At 43.7% G+C, this 23,212-nt stretch overlaps 1 protein-coding gene across 2 annotated transcripts in view; it reads right to left on the reverse strand.

Annotated features, from left to right (window-relative positions):
* GALNT18 (polypeptide N-acetylgalactosaminyltransferase 18) overlaps positions 1 to 23,212 on the reverse strand; it is a 1,553,208-nt gene that overhangs the window by 91,268 nt on the left and 1,438,728 nt on the right. The window contains exon 10 of one of the 2 annotated variants that reach the window (XM_085648186.1): positions 23,011 to 23,175. The exons of the other annotated variant lie outside the window; for it this stretch is intronic. Within the exon in view, the coding sequence (XP_085504312.1) occupies positions 23,011 to 23,175 (165 nt within the window). The remainder of the gene's footprint in view (positions 1 to 23,010; positions 23,176 to 23,212) is intronic. 2 annotated transcript variants of the gene reach the window in all.

The following is a 23,212-nucleotide window of genomic DNA, read 5'->3' on the forward strand; positions in this document are numbered from 1 at the left end:
ATATATACATAACCTGCAAATACGCATATCATCATGACATAGATACTTTATGCATGTGTACCAAGTAAATGTATGCGGGTACATAGAACCATGATAAACTCCGCAAGTCTAAGCATGGAGTAAATCATTTACGTATCGAAGTCCTTACATTTGTGAATTCGCTCCCAGATGTCTCTTGAGAACTTTCCATAATTTAAAATATTTAATGCATTTTTCAAAGATGTGTTTTTTTCCCAAGGTGTTGTTACAATGTTAATCATATTACTACACCTGATTAGCTGGCAGCAGCAAGACCAAATGCATTAATTAATCTAGGTGATGCTTAATTAGCCTCATTAGTTGTCTTGTATCTTCCAAGAAGCAGGCATACTTTGCTTGAAATTATGGGTTCAGAACCTACAGTCCTTTCATCACACTGGGTATTAGGAAATCCATCCTTTTGAAACAGCAGGCCGTTAATTATTTCCTTTTTCAAAAATTACCTTCATCAGATAAAGAAAGCGCCTGTCTGGGAACCGCCTGCAGGGAGTCTATACATTTTGCTCTGTAGTTTAAAATGACATTTGGGAGTTAAAGTAAAGTCAAAAAGAGATGGGTGGAGTGATGAGATACTTCTTTCCATTGGCCCTTTGGTCGTGTATCCTAATTTTGCAATTACTATCGAACCACAAAGCTATTGATTTCAGTGGACCAATTCACAAAACTGTTTTATGGTCATCTGGGAACTTGGCACTGAATGAATGTTATTTGTTCATTCTCAAAATACGAGGGTTATGGAAAATCAGGAACAAAAAGAGTTGACCTTGTAATGGGAAGTGGTTTACACCACCATTTAAGAAAGTCTTACAAAAAACATTTGATGTGTGGCCTGTAATTTGAGGAGATTACAAATTTCCCAATGCATATCAATAGCGCCAAGTGCAATATTTGCTCTGTGTGGCACTTAACACGTAATCCGAGCATTGCGTTTCATAATGTGGGATACCAAAATAATGCCACGCGTTTCCCCTTTTCTGAGTTACAAAACTCAAAATACTACAGCTCCCCCCACCAACACATACATTAAACTAGGTTTTACCTAGCACAATTTGTGCAGTGAGCAAACACTTCTTGTAATCCCATTTTGGGGGCAAAGTCCTATTTCGACATAATCAGGTGTACACTCCCGATGGCATGATAGGGGTGTTTACCCTGCTCAAACCCAGTCTAAGTTTAGACTAAAATTGAGGTAATGGAATAAGGTACTATTAAAAAAATAAAAAAAGAACAATTCCTGAACAGGGATCATTTTCACTCTGTTGTTGTGACTGCTTGTAGACACATGAATAAAATAACTTTCTTCTCAGTGCACCTGGCAAAGGGCAACTACATGCTAATAAAATGAGATGTATTGTTTCTCCACGCGAGTGGAGGGTCTTTCGTAGGGGACCACAAGGGATGTGATTTCACCCTCTATGGGAGGGCCTGCCTTGATTAAAGTGCTGAGCCAGTCCGTTGGCACATAGAGAAACTGCAAATGGCCAGCGGGATAATTCAGGTGCTATTTGTAGATGTGCACGTGCACTCATTATTTAAAGATTAGTGGCTGCCCACCACTGGGAAGGACCCAAGAAACAATGGAATGACCTGAAGTGCACTACTGCATTGGATGTTCTGTTTTAATGTTTTGTTACATAGCACAAGCACTTTGCACTTATGCATATACAAACTGTTGCCACATGCCATGTTTTATAGCAGGGCTTTTAGTGAGTAGAAGGCGCATGAGTGCTGTAACCTAAGAGTGAGATGACTTTGGAAAACATGGTTCATATCCCTAGTGCATGCATTGGATCCGTATTGGATTATACAGCACAATTTTCCAACAGAAACCTATGAAACACCGAAATCTATGTGTGTTTTTTCAGGGGTGAGTTGCCTCTGTGTAGGCAAGAAGTCAATGCTAGGTTCTGTGAGGTTAAGGGAAAGCCAGCACAGAAGAAATACTTTAACAATTAAGGGATTATAGAAACTTCCGAAAAGAAATACTGAGCTACATACACAGAAGCCAAGGCAGGGTCTCTAAGACCAACTTGCTCGAATATATTGAATGGGAAGTTGATGGTTTAGCTTCAAACTAGAAACCATGTTTTCCTTTATTTTCTTCACATTTCGAAGGTATCTTACCAGGGAATCTATTCAATGTCAATTCTTCACGATCACAATCACAAACCGCAGTCATCGAAGGAAAGACAACACTGTTGCTGATGAGTCTAAATTGAAAAGATTATACCTTAACTTGGAATTCGATTAATTTGTATATCCAATATGAGAAACCATTATTTCTTCCAGGACTTGAGCTTCATCTCAATATATTTTGAGCGTGCACCTGCATCAGTGGATGGCGGCATTACCTTCTTGGTCCCAGTCTTAACTTAATTGAAGCATTGAGCTTGCAAAGACAGACCACACAAACTAGATGTCAAATGCCCTGCTACACCATAGACCTGGTTTATAGATAACATATTAACAAATCTGCTAAAAGAAAAGAACACTTACCACTACAAATTGAGACTTCTGCAATTGAAAATTCTCCAGAATGAATCATAAGGAGAGGTTTGAAACGGGCAAGGAACAACAACATTTACGCTCTCTTGGAAAACCGCATTCCTAAAGAACAGGAAATAAGACCCATTTGCGTAACTACTTTTAACACTCACTCCAATCGAATGTCAAAAATAGTGAATAAACACTGGAGAATTCTCAATTGCGGAAGTCTCAATTTTCCAAAAACCCATGTTCTCCCACAAAAGAGGCAAGAACCTGAAGGACATCTTGGTCCATAGTAGACCACGCGTGACACCTGTAAGGGACCTATCTACCACTACCCTTCCACCTGTACAGGGTCACTACCCATGCGACAATTGTAGCACATGCAACCTTACAAAGAAGAGTAAGAACATCACGTTCATGAATGGCTCAGTCTGGGAACAAAGAAGATTCGCAAACTGCAATAGCAGAAACGTGATATATATGATCACATGTCCATGCAGACTAGAGTACGTCGGAATGACGTCAAAACCGGTGAGGATCTGCATCGGCAAACACAAGAGTAATGTTCACTGTAAAAAGATAGCAAGTCACTACCTAACTATGGCCCACAGCGTGGACGATTTGAAGTGGACCGTAATTGAGCAACTCCACAACTAAAATGGCCTGCTAGAAAAAGAACAACGATGGGTGTTCCATCTGGGCACCCACCTGACTGGTCTTAACGACGACATACCTTGGGCTCAACTGTCTTAGAACTTGAAGCAATAACTTCTGAGGTTCCTTCCTAGAACAAACCTATCTTACAAATAACATTGTCCGTATGGCACACTTCACTCTACGAATTTATGTAATATGGACTCCCCATGCAAGCTATTCTATAGCTGGTTCTGAGAGAAGCCACCTGCTTTTCAAACTAACCACCCCAGATCTGAGGGGGTAAGCCTCTAATAGCACCACCACAACATTAGCCATTCATGCCGTAAAGATAACCTTCCCAGTATGGGGCTTTTTGAATAAGACATAGGAGATTTCAACCTCTCTGAAGGGGTCCAGTAGCATGACCATCTGTGCACACCGCCCCAAGAAACATGAGCTAAATAACTGCCTTAGCGCTACTCATTGGTAACTAACCTCAGCATGATTTTAGAAATTTTGAATGTTTAGTTTTAATTTTCTCTCGCTTGGTTTTTATTTTTAAACCATTGAGAATTTGCAGTTACTAGGTAACATAAGACATTTTTTCAAGTCTCCTCTGGTACATTGGTACCACCATTAGAGATTGCCTACTTCCTGTATGAGAGCGGCATAAGCAGGTTACCACTCTAGCATTTAGCACCTCGGGTAAACAGACAGGCCAAGTCATTTCCGTTTAGATTGCCTCCAATAAGGTTGAATCCCCAATTCCTGTTGGACACATTTTATGGCAGTTTACCGCCCTAGTGCTCCTTACCTCCCAAACACCGGAAGTGATCGGGCAATCACTTCCGGGTGACAACGAACATCTTCACAGGTGCAATCATTTCCTTACTAATTGCCAATTACCGGCAACATAAATAGAGCCCTTCCTGCGGACTCATTATACCACGGAGCCGCGGGATGGCGTTACCTTGAGCGAGGCAGTGTTGAGTACTACGTAAGTACAGCAATGCCGTTTCAGGAAACCAGTGATATACCCTTATTTACAGACGCCCTGGAACCGTCAGTAATGGACAACAACTTTTTCTTTTTCCACCCAACAGAATACAGTGGCAACACCCTTCCCACCCATTCTAGAGGCTCATGGAGCATTGTCTCCTACATATCCTAGTATGTATCTACCCATTGTGTTTTTACTACATACCTACCCACCCCCTTTTTTGTTACTATTGACGCTAGTATAAAGTGTGTGCTTTCAGTTTTATGTGTGTGTGTCCTGTTCGTCATTTTCTCTCCATAGGTAACAGCACCTATGTTTAAATTACGACTAAGGCTAATGACACTACAGTCACATTGTGGCACTTTGTATTTACAGGCTACACATGTTTGCGCATTGGGAGGCGCAATTGTATAATTAAGTGTGTTTTCTCTTTTCAGATTAACATTTAAAAATACCAGTGGGTATTGTATAAAGTGCATGATATTTTTGCATTTTTCACTTTTCTGTATATATATCACATAATCTCATTACATTTGATAGCAACATAGTGAGCACTAAAGGGATCAGTTTCAGTCCTGATGAATAAGCCCCGATGCTTCGAAACATGTCGACTTGATCAGGAGTATCCACACATTACACGCAGGACATCTCCGAACCACCGTTTTTAACAGTACCAGCCTCAATGGCCTATTAAAGTTTTTTAAGTCCATGGGGCCAGGTCCTTTTTAACTCACTTTACGCATTCACTCTTGACCCTTCCTCTCACTACCCCTACACCACACATAGTACTGAGAGATCAGTGCTCCCACGTAGTCGCAGGTCGTAGCACGCCCAGTCCCGCAGCGGGAAGACCCCTATGATGAAGCATGACACCAAGGGCCCTTTTGGTGTGTGAGGGGTATTTAAGCAAACACTGTGTGTGTCTTACAATGGTAGGAAACACACTTTTTTGACACAGTGAGAAACTCAATCAAGAGAACCCTCCTTAGAGGTGGATCCTTATGTTTTGTTAAAGATTCTTAGAGAAGAACGTATCCACCTTCAGTGTCCACGCAGGGCACTACCTCTTCATTCCCTCATCTTGTTTTTTGTAGCATTTAGGAAGGACAATGACACAAGCCAATGACAAATATAGGCTGAGCGTGGGCTGGGTTTCAAGTCCATACTTGAATACAGCATGCCTCACAGAGCAGCGCATGCCCTGCCCGGGCTCGACCTAAACAGTGCCCTTTCCGAGAAGTGTGAAATAATAAGGAGGGGAGACGGGCCTGTGATTCATCATGGATAGGGGAGAAAGACACAGATGGCCTGGAAGGATGAATGGCTCAATTAACTAAGGATTCGAATGAGGAAATCTTAAACTCAAAGTATTGAAGAATACTGGTAACTAATGAATGAATTAACTTCTCTGTTCCGCATTGAATAAAATCAGAAACTGGCTTTATGGTAGTGGTGTTTAAATTTGCATGTATTCTGTTACCTTAAGAAAAATATAACGGATTGCTTGCCATCAATGTAGTGCGTGCACACAAACACACACACAGTTGCCTTCCTGACCAATTTGTGCTAAAGTACCTACAATTGGTGCAATTTGGTACATTAACAACAGGAAGGATTGTTCTAAATTCAGAAAATGTAGTCAACTAGGCTTAACACAAACTTGTGGTTCCTCTGTTATGTAATCCATTATTTTCATCAGTGTCCCTTCAACGGTGCCCTTGAAAGGTCCTCTTGTGTTGGAGGAGAAGTTAGAAGGTAGTGTATACTTACATCATCTCAGTTTTCTATGTCTACATGATATTTTCCATTCTTTTAAAGAAGACAATATACTTGAATCTCAGGCCATGAGGTTACTGGGCAGTTTCACATACTACAATTTAGAAGCATGTTTTAGAAATGGAGTCAACAAAGGTAAAAAGAAAAACATTCCTTTCCATTACCATGCATTAATTTTCACTTGACAGGTGACTGTGCTTGTGTTGTTGCTAGCATTGCACATAATTAATCAATGAACTTCTTAAGTACTAAATGCTTGTCCTCATTTTTTTCAGTCAGTCAATTTGCCTAAAACAATGTGCCTGTCAAAGATAATAAATGTTTCATAAGGAAAAAGGTTGTGGTATGGAGCTTATTTTGGACTAATAGAGAATGACAGAACAGTCCTGTTGAATACTCTTACATTCCTTATAAACGCAATATTACATTGTTCCATTACTTTAATTTGAAATAATCTCATGAATTTCCTATCAACAACCCAGCTAGCCAACTCTTTAACGAAGAAACAGTTGAATCCATACTATAATGACCCACAATACACTTGGTCAGGGTGTCAGTTAGTTAACATTAAAAAAGAAGGTGGATTGACAAATACGTTTAGAAAAGTTGAAAAATCGCTTTAGTTTAGTTCTTCCAAACATTAATACAGCATTGGTAGGCATTGTTGGAGGGTTGCACATCAGAAATTCCTAAAATGTGGATAATAATAAGAGACTTTGGTGCAATGTGCTCTCTCCAAACTTATCTCACAGGAGGATGTACGTCTATATCAGTACATGGACATTATCGATTGAAAAGGACTTCGCTACATGTTTGGCCTCTCTTAAAATAATCAAGCCACTGATTTTGGCAGGACATGCAATATCGCACAAGCTGCTAATGGGTTGCTGAATTAATGGCAAAATGGGATTGTGAGAGGCCAGAAAGAACCAGGAGTCATTGGGCATTTTTGGTCGAATTGTACAGGGTATTTTCATTGCAAGAGATGACACATTGTAAGAGAGGTGAAGGTTTGGATTTAATGAAGATAAAACAATATTTCAACAGGTAACATGAACTTACTCACATCAGCTCTGCACAATATTGAACAACTTCAATGAGGAAGTTGTATCGATTGTGATCTGCACCCAGCTTTACAAGTATTATAAGCAGCAAGTAATACATGACATATAGATTTCATAATGAATTCCTGAAGATTATTTGCCCAAACAGTTGACATAATTCACTTGTGCAGCACCACCCAATAAATATTCATTTTAGGCACATGAGAAAGGGCCTAATAAACTAATATGCCAAACTAGCTACACCATTACTGGCCATACTGAAATAAATATCACTCAATCAATAATGTATTTATTGTTTTAGCCATATGACTATACAATAAGGAATGATAACAATTTTTAAAATTTGTTAATGATCGGTGCAAATATAACAATGAGCAGGTTGTCTTCCAGTTAATTTCTAAAAGCACTGGAAGACGCTAAATGATTAAAAAAAAACTAGGATTGACAGTTAGTTCTGGAGAGTTTCCATGCCCGCGAAATGTAAAGGGTAACCTTTAGTTGTAGAAGATGTATGTTAGTTCAAAGGCAGAGGGGTTAATGTCTCGTTACACTTCCTAATATTAATATGTGTTGTTTATCTAATAAATGCAAACATAAGAGGCTCTTTACTTAGATTTATCTAATAATACCAAATTATACAAAACAATGTGTGTAAAGGCCATTGCTTTCCTGGCTTAAAGTTTTACAGCAACTTCTGAAAGATGGCTGCAAAAGAAATATGAAGAACAGGGCATTCCTGATCAGTTACAGTCCAGCAACGTACCCTGATTCTAACCTAATACCAGTATAGGAGTTCCTATTTAAAACCTGTACTCTCTATCAATCAAGGGAATTATAATTCACTACACACCCGTGAGGATCTGGGGGGGGGGGGGGGGAGCTAAGCAAGCAGCTCCGCATCATTTGAAGAGCCAGGTTTTCAGGGCCTTCCTGAAGGTGTTCAGGGAGGGGGCACGTCTGATCTCGACAATGTGAGTCCTTGAGTCTCTTAATCAAGGTTAGCTGTGTAAGTAGTGACCTGTCAGGACACTAACAAAGCATGTGTTCTTTTAGGACAAATAGTTTACTTGAATATGAATTCTTCCATGTGTGATTGTGTCAGAACTGCCAACTTTTGAATAAACAACGGCGCAAGCTGAACTTCTTTAAATTGTTGAGTTTCATCAAGGAATTGTTTAGCCACCTGGTCAAATAGTAAATATGTCAGTTTTTCATTTTTGTCAGCATAGAAAAGCTTGACCACATTAGGCCTGTGTGAACTTGGGAATTCCTGCACCTTTCAAACTTCCAAAGAGTTTTGGTAAATTTCTACTGTGAAGCTGGGGAAGTTTAAAAAAAATGGTGTTTCATAGGGCCTTGAGAGTCACTACTTAATATTGCCTTCAGTGACACCTTACACCTCTCTTTTACTCAGTGCTGGAAGTAGGGCAGGACACCTGGCAGCGGGGAAAAGAAATGACATGAATGCTGAGTGGCGGTGTTGAATTCAGGGTTTGTATATCCATGCGGGGAAACTTAATTCCCTTGAACCTGATCATTGGTCATCATTATGTGGAACATATGGCTGCAGGGAAGGGGTAGGCAAAGTGAAGCTATGCCTTCTGTAAAGTTGGGTTTGGGTTTGGTTTAGAGTTGGACAAAGTGAACGGCTACACTCAAAGAATAAGAGATAGGCTGCGAAATTTTACAACTTTGAGGGTGTAGGAGTTTACTATTCCCAGCCATCAATACATACTCCAAGGGGTCACCAGCAGAAATGTGTTGCTATTGTAATGACAGTCAGTTTGTTTCAAGTAGAGTGATTAACTGAGACACAGATCAGAACTATTTGCTTATTTCTCATGAGCAGATTAACAGCAATACTCAGGACAGGTCGTGAGCCCAGGTCTCTTAGGGCCAGGTTTACAAACATTTTAAACAATGCAGCTCAGAACATGAAGTTGCTGTGCTGCATTGCATGAGAATGGAGAGAGCAGAACGGTAGCACATTTTCAAAGAAATGTATCAGTTCTATTCTCTCCCTCACTTTGGGCTGCCTAGTACCAATGCATGCACACTGGCGGCATAGTGCAAGGATACCTGCGTAATGCTCAAGAACATTTTTGTGCAGGACAAGGTAACTTCCTGCACAAAAATATCCTTGGATGCATTTTCCTTCTTCTTCCTTCCCTTTTCCAGAATGCAGCACATGTGCAAAGAGAATGTAATATGGGGATTTAAAGATATTTCTCTTGGTTCCGCCAGCGTTGGCCAGGCACATCATTTTAGGAAAAACCCATATGGTGCAACACTTTGAAAAAATAGGTTAGTGTCAAAATCCATGAGTGGATGCACAGGAACGCCCATGCATAACCCCTGGTATGCCTCCTTGATTTAAAGTGATGCATGATAGCGCAAGGCAGCGCAATGAGCTGCTTTGAGTTACTTTAAAATAAAGCAATTCAAATCGACAGTTGTGTTGCTTTGTAAATACCAAAATGCATTTTGCATCCGAAATTACGCCAACCTGGCGCAAAATCTTTGTAAATCTGAACCTCAATGCCCAGAATGAATGAATGCCTGCAATAGAAAAGCACTGAGGGATAAGAACTGTGATATATTTCCAATCTTTTTTCAGTTCTAAGTGTCTTAATCAATATGTAATTCTTTTACATAAAAGCTCAGAAAGAAGAATAATATAATCCGGGACATAATCAGGGAAAGATAACATTTAGTCCTGTCAATCAGGCACAGGAGGACAAATCAACTGACATACTGGAAGTTTTATTACACCTACTCAATATCAGATGATAGACAAATACTTTCTTATGTAGTAGTTCCTATTTAAGAATGCCGAGTTCTAGCCTTGTGGCCTGAAGCCAGAAGCTTTTTGGTCATAAGCAAGATGGGAAATAAAAAAAGAAAAGTAAAGGAGAATTTTTTTTTATAAATCTGCCAGGAGCAAACTTTGTACTGCATTCACTGAAATAAAAAAAAAATGTGTATCTTTTTGTTATGTTCCCAATCCTCAAAAACAAAAAATAAAATCAGTTGCTTGCTATCCAAAAAAGTTACCCATGCTATTAAATTATGCCTTATTTGATGAGATCTGGTGAATACACACTGAGACAGGTTTCTTTCCTTGTAGCAATTTGCATATAAGTTCCACGATTCTATATTAGCACAGGTTTTCCCATCTATAGTTGTTTTAGGTCAAAGACAAAGCATGTTTGCAAATGCCTCGTTTATCCACTGCTGTGAGCCTAAATAATGCACTTGTTTGATTTAGAGCGTTTTAACACGAAGAGGCCAAGACTATGCAAGGACATACAATCCCATTAGCTTATCAGTAAAACACTGGCCTCATTCTCTGCTGTCTTTGCAGTTTTACTATTAATACATGTCTAGTTATGGTCCCAAGGTAATTTGTCTATGTTTCTTTTGAGAGGGCAGTGGGAGAGCCCATCTTGGGGAGTAGATCAGAACGTTCTGCAGGTTGTATTTCCTAGTAGAGCCAAGATCAGCTAGGAGTTGTGAAGGGCACAAATGCTCTATTACTTACCGGTAATCTTCATTACTCCGGGTCCCGTTGTCCTCGTCCCATTCATTACATATTGGAGATGACCATCTCCACAACAGAAAAAAGACAGAAGAATGCTGTTACACTAACCCCGCCCCTCCCACAGGGAGTATATATACCGGCCTAACCCAGCATTCTCCCTGAACCACCAAGCCCCCAACAGGAAGGCCGGCCGTCCGCGAGGGAGGGCGGGGCGTATGAATGGGACGAGGATAACGGGACCCGGAGTAATGAAGATTACCGGTAAGTAATAGAGCATTACCCCCAGGTCCCTTATGTCCTCGTCCCATTCAATACATATTGGAGAATACCAAAGAAGAAAAGCCGGCCTTCCCCCCCAAAAAAACAGAAGCCAACCCAGGAAACCACACCAAGGCAGCCACTGAAGGAAAGCCAAAAAGGAAGAATCGCCGCAAACACCCAGGCAGAGCACCCAGACAAGAGGGAGCCCCACCAAGGCAGGGGCGCACCCAACAAAACAACTGGAGACCAGCCAGACAAGGAGGTTGACAACCATAGAGGCCAAACCAGTCCACAGCAGGCCCCACAGCAAACAAGGGAAGCGGAGAGAACAAACACCACAACCCACTGAGGCAGCCAAGAACAAAAACAGCGAGGAGGCCACCCAAAGAAGAAGACCAAAGGACAACATGCCACCAAGCCAAAACCGGGCAACCGGAACCAGACCAAGGCACCGACAACCCACGCCAGCCGAAAACAGGCACCGGAAAGGGAACCCAAGAAAAAGGCCACAGAAGCCCACTAAGGGCAGGACCAAACTAGAAAAGGAGGGAAGCAAATGACCAGGCCCAAGAAACCCCTCCTCTCCCCCCCGAAGTAACCAACATGACCCGGCACCAGAGAGCCCAGAGGACAACAGCCTCCGAAACCCTACAGAAGAGCACCAGGCCCCAGGAAAAAAAGAGACCAACACCAACCACGACAGCCGACCAGCACTCAGTCTGGAAGGCGAAAGAGCCCATGGACACGCCAAGACGGAAAGCCAAGGCACCGGGAAAGAAGGAAGAAAGGGGAACAGGAGGGAGCGCCGACCCAAAGAACACAGCCCCAGCAGAACACCCCAACAGCAAAGCCTGGGAGACAGGAGCAGGAAGCCACAGCCTGGACAAGCACTCACCGACCACCCGGGAAGAGGCGCAACAGGCCCCAAACCGAACAGGTAGCCGACCAAACGATCCAGAGAACCAAGAGATCCAAGGGAACCACAAGGGAGTCAACTGCAGCAGCAGCAGACAAACCCAATCAAAGACCACCGAAAGAACAAGCCAGGCAGAGAGGAACCCAAACAGACCAGGCAGAAGGCAGGACCAACAACACACAGGCCAGCAAAGACCCGAGCCCAACAACCGGACTCCCCAGGGGCCCGGAAGGAACTGGAGAGGTCCACACACCACAGTCAGGAAACACCAACCCCCGAGGGGAAGGATCCCCAAAACCAGTCCGGCCACAGAAGCAACAGAAGCCAGGATGGAAGAAGAATAGCCAAACCAAACCCCAAGGCCCAGCACACATCAGGGGAAGGCAGAAGCTAGGGAGAAACCCCACGGCAGAAACCGCAACAAAACACAAGCAGCTGAGAAGCCAGAGCCGAAGCCAAGCAAACAGCCCGACCATAAGGACCCGAAGGCCCAAAACACACTCGTGGAAAGCCAAAGAGGGGAGGACCCCAACAGAGCACAGGCAAGCAAAGGCCGGATGGGCGCAGAGAGCCCCTGCAAGGAAAACAGCAAAGCGAGCACGACCACAACCAAGAAGGCAACCGCACAAAGACCCGGAACAGCAAGGGCCAAGAACACGGAAGACACCAGGCCCCAGCACCCCACAGGGGAACCGAAACTCGAAAAATTTACAGAAGAGAAGAACCGCCAGCAGCCACAAGGACAAAACCAAAAGGCAGAGAGCAAGCAGCTCCAGGGACAGTACCACAGCCGGAAAGGACAACCACCCAAAGGAAGCCCGCAACACCTGGGCAGACCCCACAACCAGGTACGAACCAGGACCAAATTGGCCAAACCACAGGGAACAGAGGAGAGAAGGCTCAGGCAAGGAAGCAACGCAACAAGCCACCAGACCCCCTCAAAACAAGCCGCAGCCCGCCGGAGGACCAGGGGACCAGCAGCCAGGCACGCCACCCGACCGACACAACCAGAGGCAGCAGGCAATCAGGAAAGACAGAAGCGGGAGACAGCCCAAAACAGGCCCAGCTTGAACCAAGAGGCCACAACGGCAGGAACACCCGACAAACGCAAGGACCAGAACCCGACCACAGAGGAACCAGTCCAAGCGAGCAGCTGGTCAACCTCGAGCAGACAGCACCAGCAGATCCAGGAGGACACCCCACCAGGATGCAACCAGGCACCCAAATGCCAACAGGGAGCGGAGGCAACCGGAGACCACAAGGAGGCACTGCCGGAGACCAAGCAGAGGCAGCCACAAGCCCGCAACCAGGAGCGACCAGAACACGGCGCCCAGAACAACAGGACCATGGGGAACAAAAAACGAGGCCCAACCCCGGCCAAAGAAACAGGACCAGGCAGGGACAAGAACACGCCCTCCCCCCCAGAGAACCAAGGCGGATAAGAACACCGCAGGCCAGCAGAAGCACAGCCGAGGCCAACAGCACCTGGGAAACCAGCCAGGCACCAAGCATGGCCACTCAGCCCCAAAGACACAATCACCGCAGGAAGTGCACAGAGCGGGAAGGCCACCCGAAGGGAGCAGGGGCAGAACACCAGAACCAGCCGTGAAGCAGGACACAGGCAACAGACAGAGTATCCAGCAGACAGGGAGCCGCAATAGGAGCTGCCACAGACCGAGCAGCACCATTGACAGAACCAGGAGCCAGGAAAGGCCAGACCAGAGGCGAAGGGTGCGAGCAGGACCCACCGAAGGAAACCAAAGGCAAAAGGCAAGCACAGGAGACAGAACCACAAGGGCAACTCCCAAGAATCCAGCGGAGAGCAGCAGCCTGGGAACACAAGGACCAAGCCAAGGTAAACACAGAAGCCAGGAACAGTGCAAGGAAAGTGCCAGAGCCCAGAATAACAAAGACAGCCGAACCCAGCACGGAAGCGGCAAGCCGCTGAACAGAGCACCACCCAGCCAGGCCACATGAAGCAGCCCAAAGCCAGGGACAAGCCACCCACGCCACACAAAGTCAGAACCAACACAAGGAAGGAAGAGAAAGGCTCCATGCACCCAGGAGGCCCCATGGCCAAACCCAGCCACCCCAGGCTGTACAGGACCCAAACCAGGAGCACACACAGGGGGCAGCAGGGGAAGCACGCAGCAACAGAAGCCGTGGAGTGGAATCGCACAGGACACAGGACCAGCCCATCGCAGGAACAGCGAGGCAAAGAAGGAACAGCCAGGAACCCCAAGAACCAGACCGGCAAGCCAAGGCACGCCCAGCGAGCACAGCGGAACACCCCAACAGGGAGCGCTAGCCGGCAACAAACCAGCACCAAAACAACAGGGCAGCGACACCCGAAGACCAGGACAGGTACCAACGCGCGACACCAAAACGCAGCGCAGGACCCATATTGGAAAAACGAGACCATAAGGCAGAATGGACACTACCACTCCCAACAGATCCACACAGAGAGGTTTGCCGCAAAGAGACGTAGAAGCAAAGGGGACAAAGGCGGAAGAAACATGCAGCAGCGTACCAGGGCAGAAAGCATGCGACCCAGGGAACACCAGAAGCCCAGGAAGCGGCAGCGGCCCGGAGGGGCAAACAACGCCCCCAACCCCTCGCACCAAGACCATCCAAAGTGCAACAGCAGACTACATGCTGCCCAGAGGGACACATACCCTTAGAAACATATATGACAGCAGCAGTAAGCATGAAGGGAAACGAGGCAATCCGTATCCACATCCCACCCCCGTCAGACAGCCAACACAGGCAGGGAAACAGAAGAGAGTGAAACCCAGACCAATGAAAAAAAAAGTATATGACCACAACCACCAGGCCACAGTGACTCTGCAAGGCAGGAAGAGGACACCAAAAGTAGAAGAACCCCTGCAACCTGGAAAAAACAAATCAGGCAGGTAAAGGCCACGAATTCAAGCATGGCACACACAGCATCGGTAGACCCCATGCGTATAACAAAGAAATCGTTAAAGCTTGGCACTGAACAACAGATGGATTCCCGTCACCCAACGCAAGGGCACACATGTGAACAACCCCAGACGGATGAAAAGCAGAGAGGACCCACTTCAGGAGTCGAACCTCCGATCATGAGGAACAAACACAGGCCCATGACACAGAAGCAGCAGTCCACCTTGCCACCAGACCCAGCGTCCGAGGGAGAAATGAAAGACAAAATGGGAACATGACCCAGGTTTCCCGTGGGCCGCCGCAAGTAAGTGGTAAAATAAACCGCTATGCGGTACTCACCATGGGGGTCGTCAACCACCAACACTCAAGACTGACCCCCAACCACCAGCCCAGATGCCGGCCAACCGCGAGCACCGAGGCAGCAGAGGAAAAACCAGGAGCAACCGGCACCCCCAGGCGTCCATGCAGCATCCAGGGATGAAGCCGAATCCAACAGCAGCAACCGGCACCCAGGAACACCAGGAGCCTCACCAAGACTGGCCCGAGGTGCCCCAAACAGCAACAGCAGCGCGTCTTCCCGACCGGCCCAGCCACAGGAAGAGGCGGCCTTCAACCCGGAACAGCCCGGGAGGAGCAGCGCCCCAGCCACAAAGGACCGGATGCCCACAACGCGACTCCCGGCAAGCCCGGCAGGCCAGGAGTCTGCAGAACAGGACGTCGAGAAGCCCAGCAGTGCGACGAGACAACGAGGAAGACTTCAGGGATGCAGAGGACAGCCCAGCAGCCCGACGAGATGTCCCAGGAGCCAACAGCAGGTAAGAGCAAACTTCACATCCCTTTCTGTCAGAAGACAGAAAAAAAGAACAGGGAGAATGCTGGGTTAGGCCGGTATATATCCTCTCTGTGGGAGGGGCGGGGTTAGTGTAACAGCATTCTTCTGTCTTTTTTCTGTTGTGGAGATGGTCATCTTCAATATGTAATGAATGGGACAAGGACATAAGAGGCCTGGGGGTAATGGGTGATTTAGCATCTACAATTGAGCGGTGATGTTTACATTTGTAAGGGGTGGGAACGCACTGCGTGGGTCAGACCGTGGTTCTGTGTGAAATACCAGAGAGGCTTGGAGAGGATGAGGTGGCTTCTACGAAATCAGACAGTAGAAAATGTTTTATGGACACATTTGGGAACAACAACTTCACTTGATAAACATCCCTCAGTAATGTTGCTAAAATCTGAGAAACACGTGGGCTTGGCTAAACCCTTCACCCAACCCTAGTTATTACATGCAGCCTTGTGTGTTATTTTCCAGCACAGTCACTGTAACATACAAAGTAAATTTCAGGTCCATCCAGTCTTCTAACAGAGTACAGCGTACAGCGTAGCTGCAAGTGCATAAATACTATTACGTTTAATTTTTTGGCATATCAATTTGACACAATTTCTATAGAAATCTTTCACCTGCGCACAAAACTCTTGGAGACAGCTTTCTCTTATCTTTTAAAATGTTTTTTTCTAATTAATCGAGGTGCTTGGGGATCTTTTTCTTGGGCCATTTGTCTGGCCATCACTCTCAATCTTTTTTACGCACTGTTTTTTTTCTAACTAAAGAACTTGTGTCAAATTGATACGCCACTGAAATGTATCTCCCAAAAAAATAAACGTAATAGTATAATTCACCACGGTAAATACATCAGCTATATCGAGTAGGAAAATTAATTCCAGACCAAGTGTTGTCTATTTCTCATACAGTAACCACTGGGACGGAGTCTTGATGAAGGCTTAAGCCGAAACACGCGTTGTCTGTACACAAGCCGCCAGTTTTGTGACATCAGCATAAAGAAGGATGACGTTCATATTGATTGTGTAATCAAAGGGTCAAAACAAGACTGTTAGTCTCTTATATATGGTGAAATGGAGAAATAATGTTATATATAGACATTTTTTTTACTACGAAAAAAGTGAATAAAAAGAACAATTTTGATATAACGAAACTGTCAATTTTGTCTATGTTGTTGCCTTCATGTATGTCTGGAATTGATATACCTATAATGTGTTAAATAGCGCCTTGCCTAGGTGTTCCCTTTCTTCATAACACAAAGTGTCATGCTACATCACACATCAAAAACATATAGAGACAATTGTAAAACCAGGATGGTCTTAAAACAGTCAATGTTGTGGTCCAATTCAAATTTCTTTATGTGACCATCATTAAGACAGAAAGTAGTTTCCTAATGATGTTATATTCATCACAGTAAATGTAAGGGACAATGCATGTTCATTAATCAATTTGTCATATTTAAGAGGAAATCAAGTTACTTCAATATATTCCATCCATGTGCACAAATTTCAGGTGAACGTTTTGGTAATATCTGACAAAAAGAATTCTCTATTTTAAATGGTTGTTTCAAATCGTCTGCTCCAATACTCAATCGCAAGTCCTACAAAGTCGACAGTGTCCACAAGTACTAATTACGCATATGCTTTATGATGAATTTGTTTTCTGTAATATGCACTTCACTTTTGATATTTACTTTTGCAAACAACTGGAAAAAAAATTCCTTTGTAGACAATATTTTCTTGTGTTTACTGAATAACCAACCTTCTTCAGGGATTACAGCAGAGCCCAATGGTTTGGCAGATGGCAAAGTGAGCTCAACTGGCAGAATTTGGGAGGGCTTTACTGGTAAATACACAGAAAGGTATTGTAGCAGAAAATGGAAAATACATGTGTACGCACAGAGATGCACATGTGCACACCCAAGTGTCACAGATAAACACATATCCACATAGGGTTACCCCTCACCCCTTCCTGTTGCTCACTCCCAACATCCTCAAGTTTCTGGCACCTAGCATTGTTGGTATCTTACGTTCATATCTTTTTAATTATTTTGAAAACTTTAAATGTATTGGTTTTTATTTGATATTATACATTTTGGCTTTTTTGTAATTTTAATTTCTTTTTGTAATATGAGTTGAGGGATTTACTTGTGGCTTGGGTGGGTAGTGTTTTAATGTTAGCTATATTTTTGTGTACTACATTAGTGCCATACTTTTTAATGATTGTGTTTGAGGTTTTTATTCAAATTATTTTATTTTTTAAAGGATGTATACATTTATAAGTTGTTCAATTTAGTTGTTTCGAAATTGCATATTTACTGCAGACTTTATATGCTTTTTAATTATTAATTTTGAACTAGTTGGATTTGTGATCATTTATATTTATTACTTATTTAGTATATAAAATAGGTAAGGTTTTTTGCTTCTAATTCGAAAGTATATTATTTTCAAACACATATAATATATATATTAATGTTATGTATTTGAAATCCTTCAGCCCATTTTTTAAATAGGAAATGTTTTTTAGATGTTTGTAAGACAGGAAGTAGAACACTCAGGGCCCGATTACGAGTTTTAGCCGGGCGATGGAGGGTGGTACTCCACTGCACTGTCCGCACCGCCGACTCTCGCGTACGCCCACCCACCAGATTACAAGTTATTTGTAGTCTGGCAGGCAGGCGGCATAGGGTTCCCAGGGCGGTGCCTCTTTCAAAGGTCACGGGCCTTTGAAAAAGGCACTGCAATGGGGACGCCTCACAAGGTTCCTGCAAGGCACGGACTTCCCATTTCTTTGCACATTCCCCACTATATTTGGTGCTGTTGTTAGAACATTAGAATTCTCTTTGTGCTGATTTTAGTGTATGGGAATAATGGGAAAAAGGAATTAAACTTCAATCACTCACTAAGGTCATAGAGTATCTCATTGAGCGATACAGACTTATGATACAGCATTTCACTTGTCAAAGCTTAGTAGAACAGACTTTATTTCAAGGAGGTATGTATTATTCATTTAGCAATAGACTACAGAGCATAATCAATATACAAGTTTAATGGGCTCTCCTTGAAAGAAATCCTCAAAACTTTCCTTTTATCTGTTCAGCAGTGGAGTTACTATCAATGTATATGCCTGGGTTGTCAGTGGAGCTCTCTGCACGATCTATTGATTACAGTACACAAAGAATGAGCTTTGGGTCAGCCTTTTCAACCACTAACTTATTTGGATCAGCCTATTTGAGCCACTGGCTTGAGACATTGTCAATCACATCTTAGATTGGCCCAGGAGAATATTTTTCTCTCATGCTATTTGGATATTTGTTGTATTATATTGACTTCTGTGGACTTTTTCCATTGCAAAAGGTGAGGGAATTCATAGGTGAGTACTCCAAAGTACATTTAACCATCATACTTTTTGTCACATTTCATTCATTATCTCATGCAAGCATTATTGTACGGAAAAACATCTTTCTTTTTAATGCAGCAGGAACTTTTGAATATTTTTGTCATGGCGCGGTGCGACCCTAATATGGCCTTTTGAAATTCACACCAGGTATCTATCTTGGGACAGGCCATGAGCAAAAATCAATTAAGAGGTGTGTATGAGATGTGTACATATTAATATGTGGGCACTTGATCAAAACCCCTAGAACTACCACCAATACTAATACCACCACACGCCAAATTCTACTGCACTCCTGATAACATACCATCATCACCAATATAAATACTACCAAAAATACCACCACTACAACCAACAATTCCAAAACCATCACCACCAACTCAACAACCACTGCCACAATAACAACACCAATTCACCATCCACCAACACAAAAAAAACACCACTACCAAGCATCAAAAATACAAATTGTTCTGCTTTTACATGAAAAATATAATTTCTGCATTCATATATGTTGTCAAATTAAAACCTATTAAATCCAGACCATTTGTCAATGCTCATTAGGCTGCTGAGAGACAATTCAATATGAGATGTGCCTACGATTAAGATTAAGGCTCCCAGTTTTTACTGATTTTTACAGAAAAATACAGACAGAAAACAATTTGTTTCCTTTCTGTATTTATTTTTAAAAGTGGAAAATACAGCAAAATGTACTTCTTTTGAGTGACTCTCCTTGAGTTGTCCTTCATGAATTCCAGGGAATTGTTTAGGGAGTAAAAAACAGGATGAGATTTCCTTAAATACAGGCATATGTTAAAATATATTTGTAACTAATGTTAATACATGCCTGTGGTTGTAGTGTTTTGGTATATTTGGCTGCTTTATTTGCCAAAACGAGACTGGTATCAATGTATGAGTGCATGTTTATCCATTCAATAAATGTGGAAATATACCACTGTAGGACTCAATTTTCCTCAAAACACAAAATAAATATCTGTAAATACCAAAGGAAGTATCAAAATAAATATGGTAAATACAGACGGAAATGTTAAAAAAATAAATACCATAAAACTTGGAGGCCGAATTAAGATGTATTTAAACGAATGGAATAAATAATATATTTCTCAGTAATAAATTTACATTGGTCTAAGCAAGTTTAGAGAGTAAAGCTGTAATAACAGATAGAGTGTACCTATTGCCCTCCCTTGACAGATAAACAAGAGAAGAGCAAAACCACACAAACATCAGGAAAGCCCCAATACAAAATCCTATTTCGGAAAGCCTTCACGGTACACACAAGTAAAATAACTGATCCTTGATTATTCTACAAAACAATGTCCAATGGTAAGTGCCTTGAAGTATACTAACTACAACAAGCACTGCTCATACAAAAATGTAGCATAAAATGAAAGTGGATGGGTAGAATGTGTTCCTGCAGAACAAAGCCTCTAATCGCTGCACTTTCGAACACTGTCACAATTTAGCTTCCATAATTTGCTCTCAAACAGGCCAAGCATACTTAATACTGCTCTGAGCACAACACCCCATGTTGGAAACATTCCCAATGATTTGCAAATCCTCTCTGTATGGCACCCTGCAACTGTTGGGGCTACATTATCTCAAAAACATATTCAAATAAAGAATTAGAAATGTAAGGTTTTGTCCCATGCGGGTTATACCACAGGGTCCAGAGGGGTGGGGATTCTGATAAGAAAGTCACTCCCACTTACTATACTGGCCAGAAACTCATGGGATATTTGTGGCTCTTACCGGGTGCTGGGAGGGTATGTCGATCAATGTATGTTCGGCCTATGTCCCACCATGTCACCATGACATTAAGCTCCCTTATTTGCACGCCTCCATGACTTAATGATCACTGACTTGGGTGCCCTACTGATCTGACTACTGGACTGAACGTTGTTACTGGGGGTGATTTTAATCTGACTTTGTGTGAGGACTGTGAAAACAGGCCTCCAAAACAGGCGAGTTCTTCCAGCCGCCCGCTGTCTGACTTCCTTGTTGCCCTTGGGCTGACTGTCATATGGCGTGCTCATAATCCCAAGGAACAGCAATTCACATTCCACTCAGGACGCATGGCAGACTTTCTCGTGCTATCTTTTCACCCTTACACATCATCTACACTTCTTCTCAGATGCCTGCCACCAGGTGAGAGGCATGACAAATCACTCCTTAACGTGGGCGGTGTTTGGCCTCGGTGGTAGCCCATCACAGAGTGTCATGTTGCTTAACCTCTGGTACCTTAAACTGCCTAAGATCAGAATGGGACTCCTAGATGCAACAGAGCGTTGCTTTGATGAAAATGAGACTTCAGTTGACACCACCTGGACCGTATGGAAGGCATAAAAGGCGGTGATTAGATGTCAGGTACTTTCCCTCATTGTGGGACACAAGAAGGACAAAAGGGCCTGGCTGGACTTACTGGAATGGGAGATTCACATACAAGAAAGGGACCTCATTGAATGAGATAGAATAGACACAAGGTATACCCTTTCACCGAAGCACCAAGAATACACGGATGTGGCCAATGAGGCTGCTCGGGTGAGTCACAGGACCACACAACACCATTTATATGAAGTCGGTAACAGAGCAGGCAAGCTGCTGACCTGGTTAGAGAGGAGCGAGCAGGCCGGTCAATGGGTACTGGAGGTGATGACACAGGAGGGTCTATTGGTGAAGGCTATACAAGGCGTGGCAGATGCGTTCGCCGGCTTCTATGCCCAGGTATACTCCCCAGAAGTGACACCAGCTGTGGAGGAATCCCGGGAATTCCTGTCCGACACCCATGTGCTGAGTCTGCCTACCTCGAACAAGAAATATAAACTGCCATACGTGATCTGTCTTTGGGCAGGGCATTTGTCCAAAGACAGAATTCCCTTTGAGCTTTATAAACTGATGGTTCAGAAACTGCCCCCCCCCCCCATCTGCTTAGGATGTTCAAGGAGACACGCCCGCAAGTCTTGCTGCTCAGAGACCAGAGATTGGCCACAATCATGGTTATCCCTAAAGAGGGGAACCACTCGATGACTGCACCTCATGCAGGCCAATATTACTCCTCAATGCTGAGGCTAAAATCTTGGCTAACGTCCTTCTGGGCTCCTCACTTACCAAGGGATCACAGATCTGGACCCCCTGACCAATAGGGTATTATACCAGTTGCAGCACCACCCTTAATCTGAGTCGTCTTCACGATGTGACAAGCCGGTTTCCCCACATGCAGGATGAGCCGCTAGCATTCTCTATGAATGCTAGATTGGCATTTGATTAGTGGAGTGGGCCTACATGTTCAAAGTGTTGGCTAGAATGGGCTTCGGTTTGCATGTCATCAACTGGGTGCGACTTTTATATACAGACCCTCTTGCACAGGAGGAATTGGAGGAACTTGCTGGGTATTTCAGTTTCAGCACTCGGCAGGGCTGCCCACTGTCACCTATAATTTTTGCCCTCGTGCTGGAGCCGTTGGCAGCCTGGATCAGGCAGAATCTGCCAGTCTGCGGTATGCAATGAACTAATCAATGGGAAGACAGAATCTCATTACGCTTGGACATTGTTCTGATTTACAAGACAGATCCTGAAAATACTTTGAACAAGTTGACGAAGATCCTCACAAAACAAGGAAGAGGTGGGGCTGGGAGCAGAAAAAGGTCCAGTACCCAGGCTCTGAAGCCAATACTAATGTCAACCACAAAGGTACTGTTCTTAAAGAAAAGAGAGAGAGATACATGGATGATATCGCTAAATAATAGCTCAGTGAGCATAAAGGGGAACCCTAAAGATTATTTCTTGTTCCTCTCACATACCCCTAGTGATGCCATTCTTCATCATTGGGCATTGCTCCTCTTTGGACCTGTGCAGCAATGCCCTGCAGGCCCCATGAAGGGTCACTTTTGAGGAGATCTTTTTTTGATTTTGCCATATGATAAAGACTTGGGCCATTGTTTCACATTTGGCAGATGAGCAACTTCTATCAAAAGGTGGTGGATGTCCTTTTTGTCATCAAATGTCCTCTGAATAGGGCAGATGGGACACCCTCCACATTTTGGTGGATGTGTTACTCCATCACACTCTAAATAAGTCTCTTGGTTCATCGGTGTAGGTTGAGACGAGGGTGTGTACCTGAGTAAACTGCCAGTACATTTTCATCCTCTTGGCTTTGGCATAGCTGCATTCGATGAGCCTGGGCCGGCTGTTCACATCCACCAAGCACCTGTTGTCATCATCATCAATGGTTGGACTCAGTACCCCAACATGAATCTGCTGGTTACTAGTGTAGTAAACATTCTGCAAGAATAAACAAAACAATCAAAGATAACATTGA

This window comes from Triturus cristatus, chromosome 3_2 (genome assembly GCF_964204655.1).
Source record: "Triturus cristatus chromosome 3_2, aTriCri1.1, whole genome shotgun sequence".
In the NCBI taxonomy this organism is placed as follows: domain Eukaryota; kingdom Metazoa; phylum Chordata; class Amphibia; order Caudata; family Salamandridae; genus Triturus; species Triturus cristatus.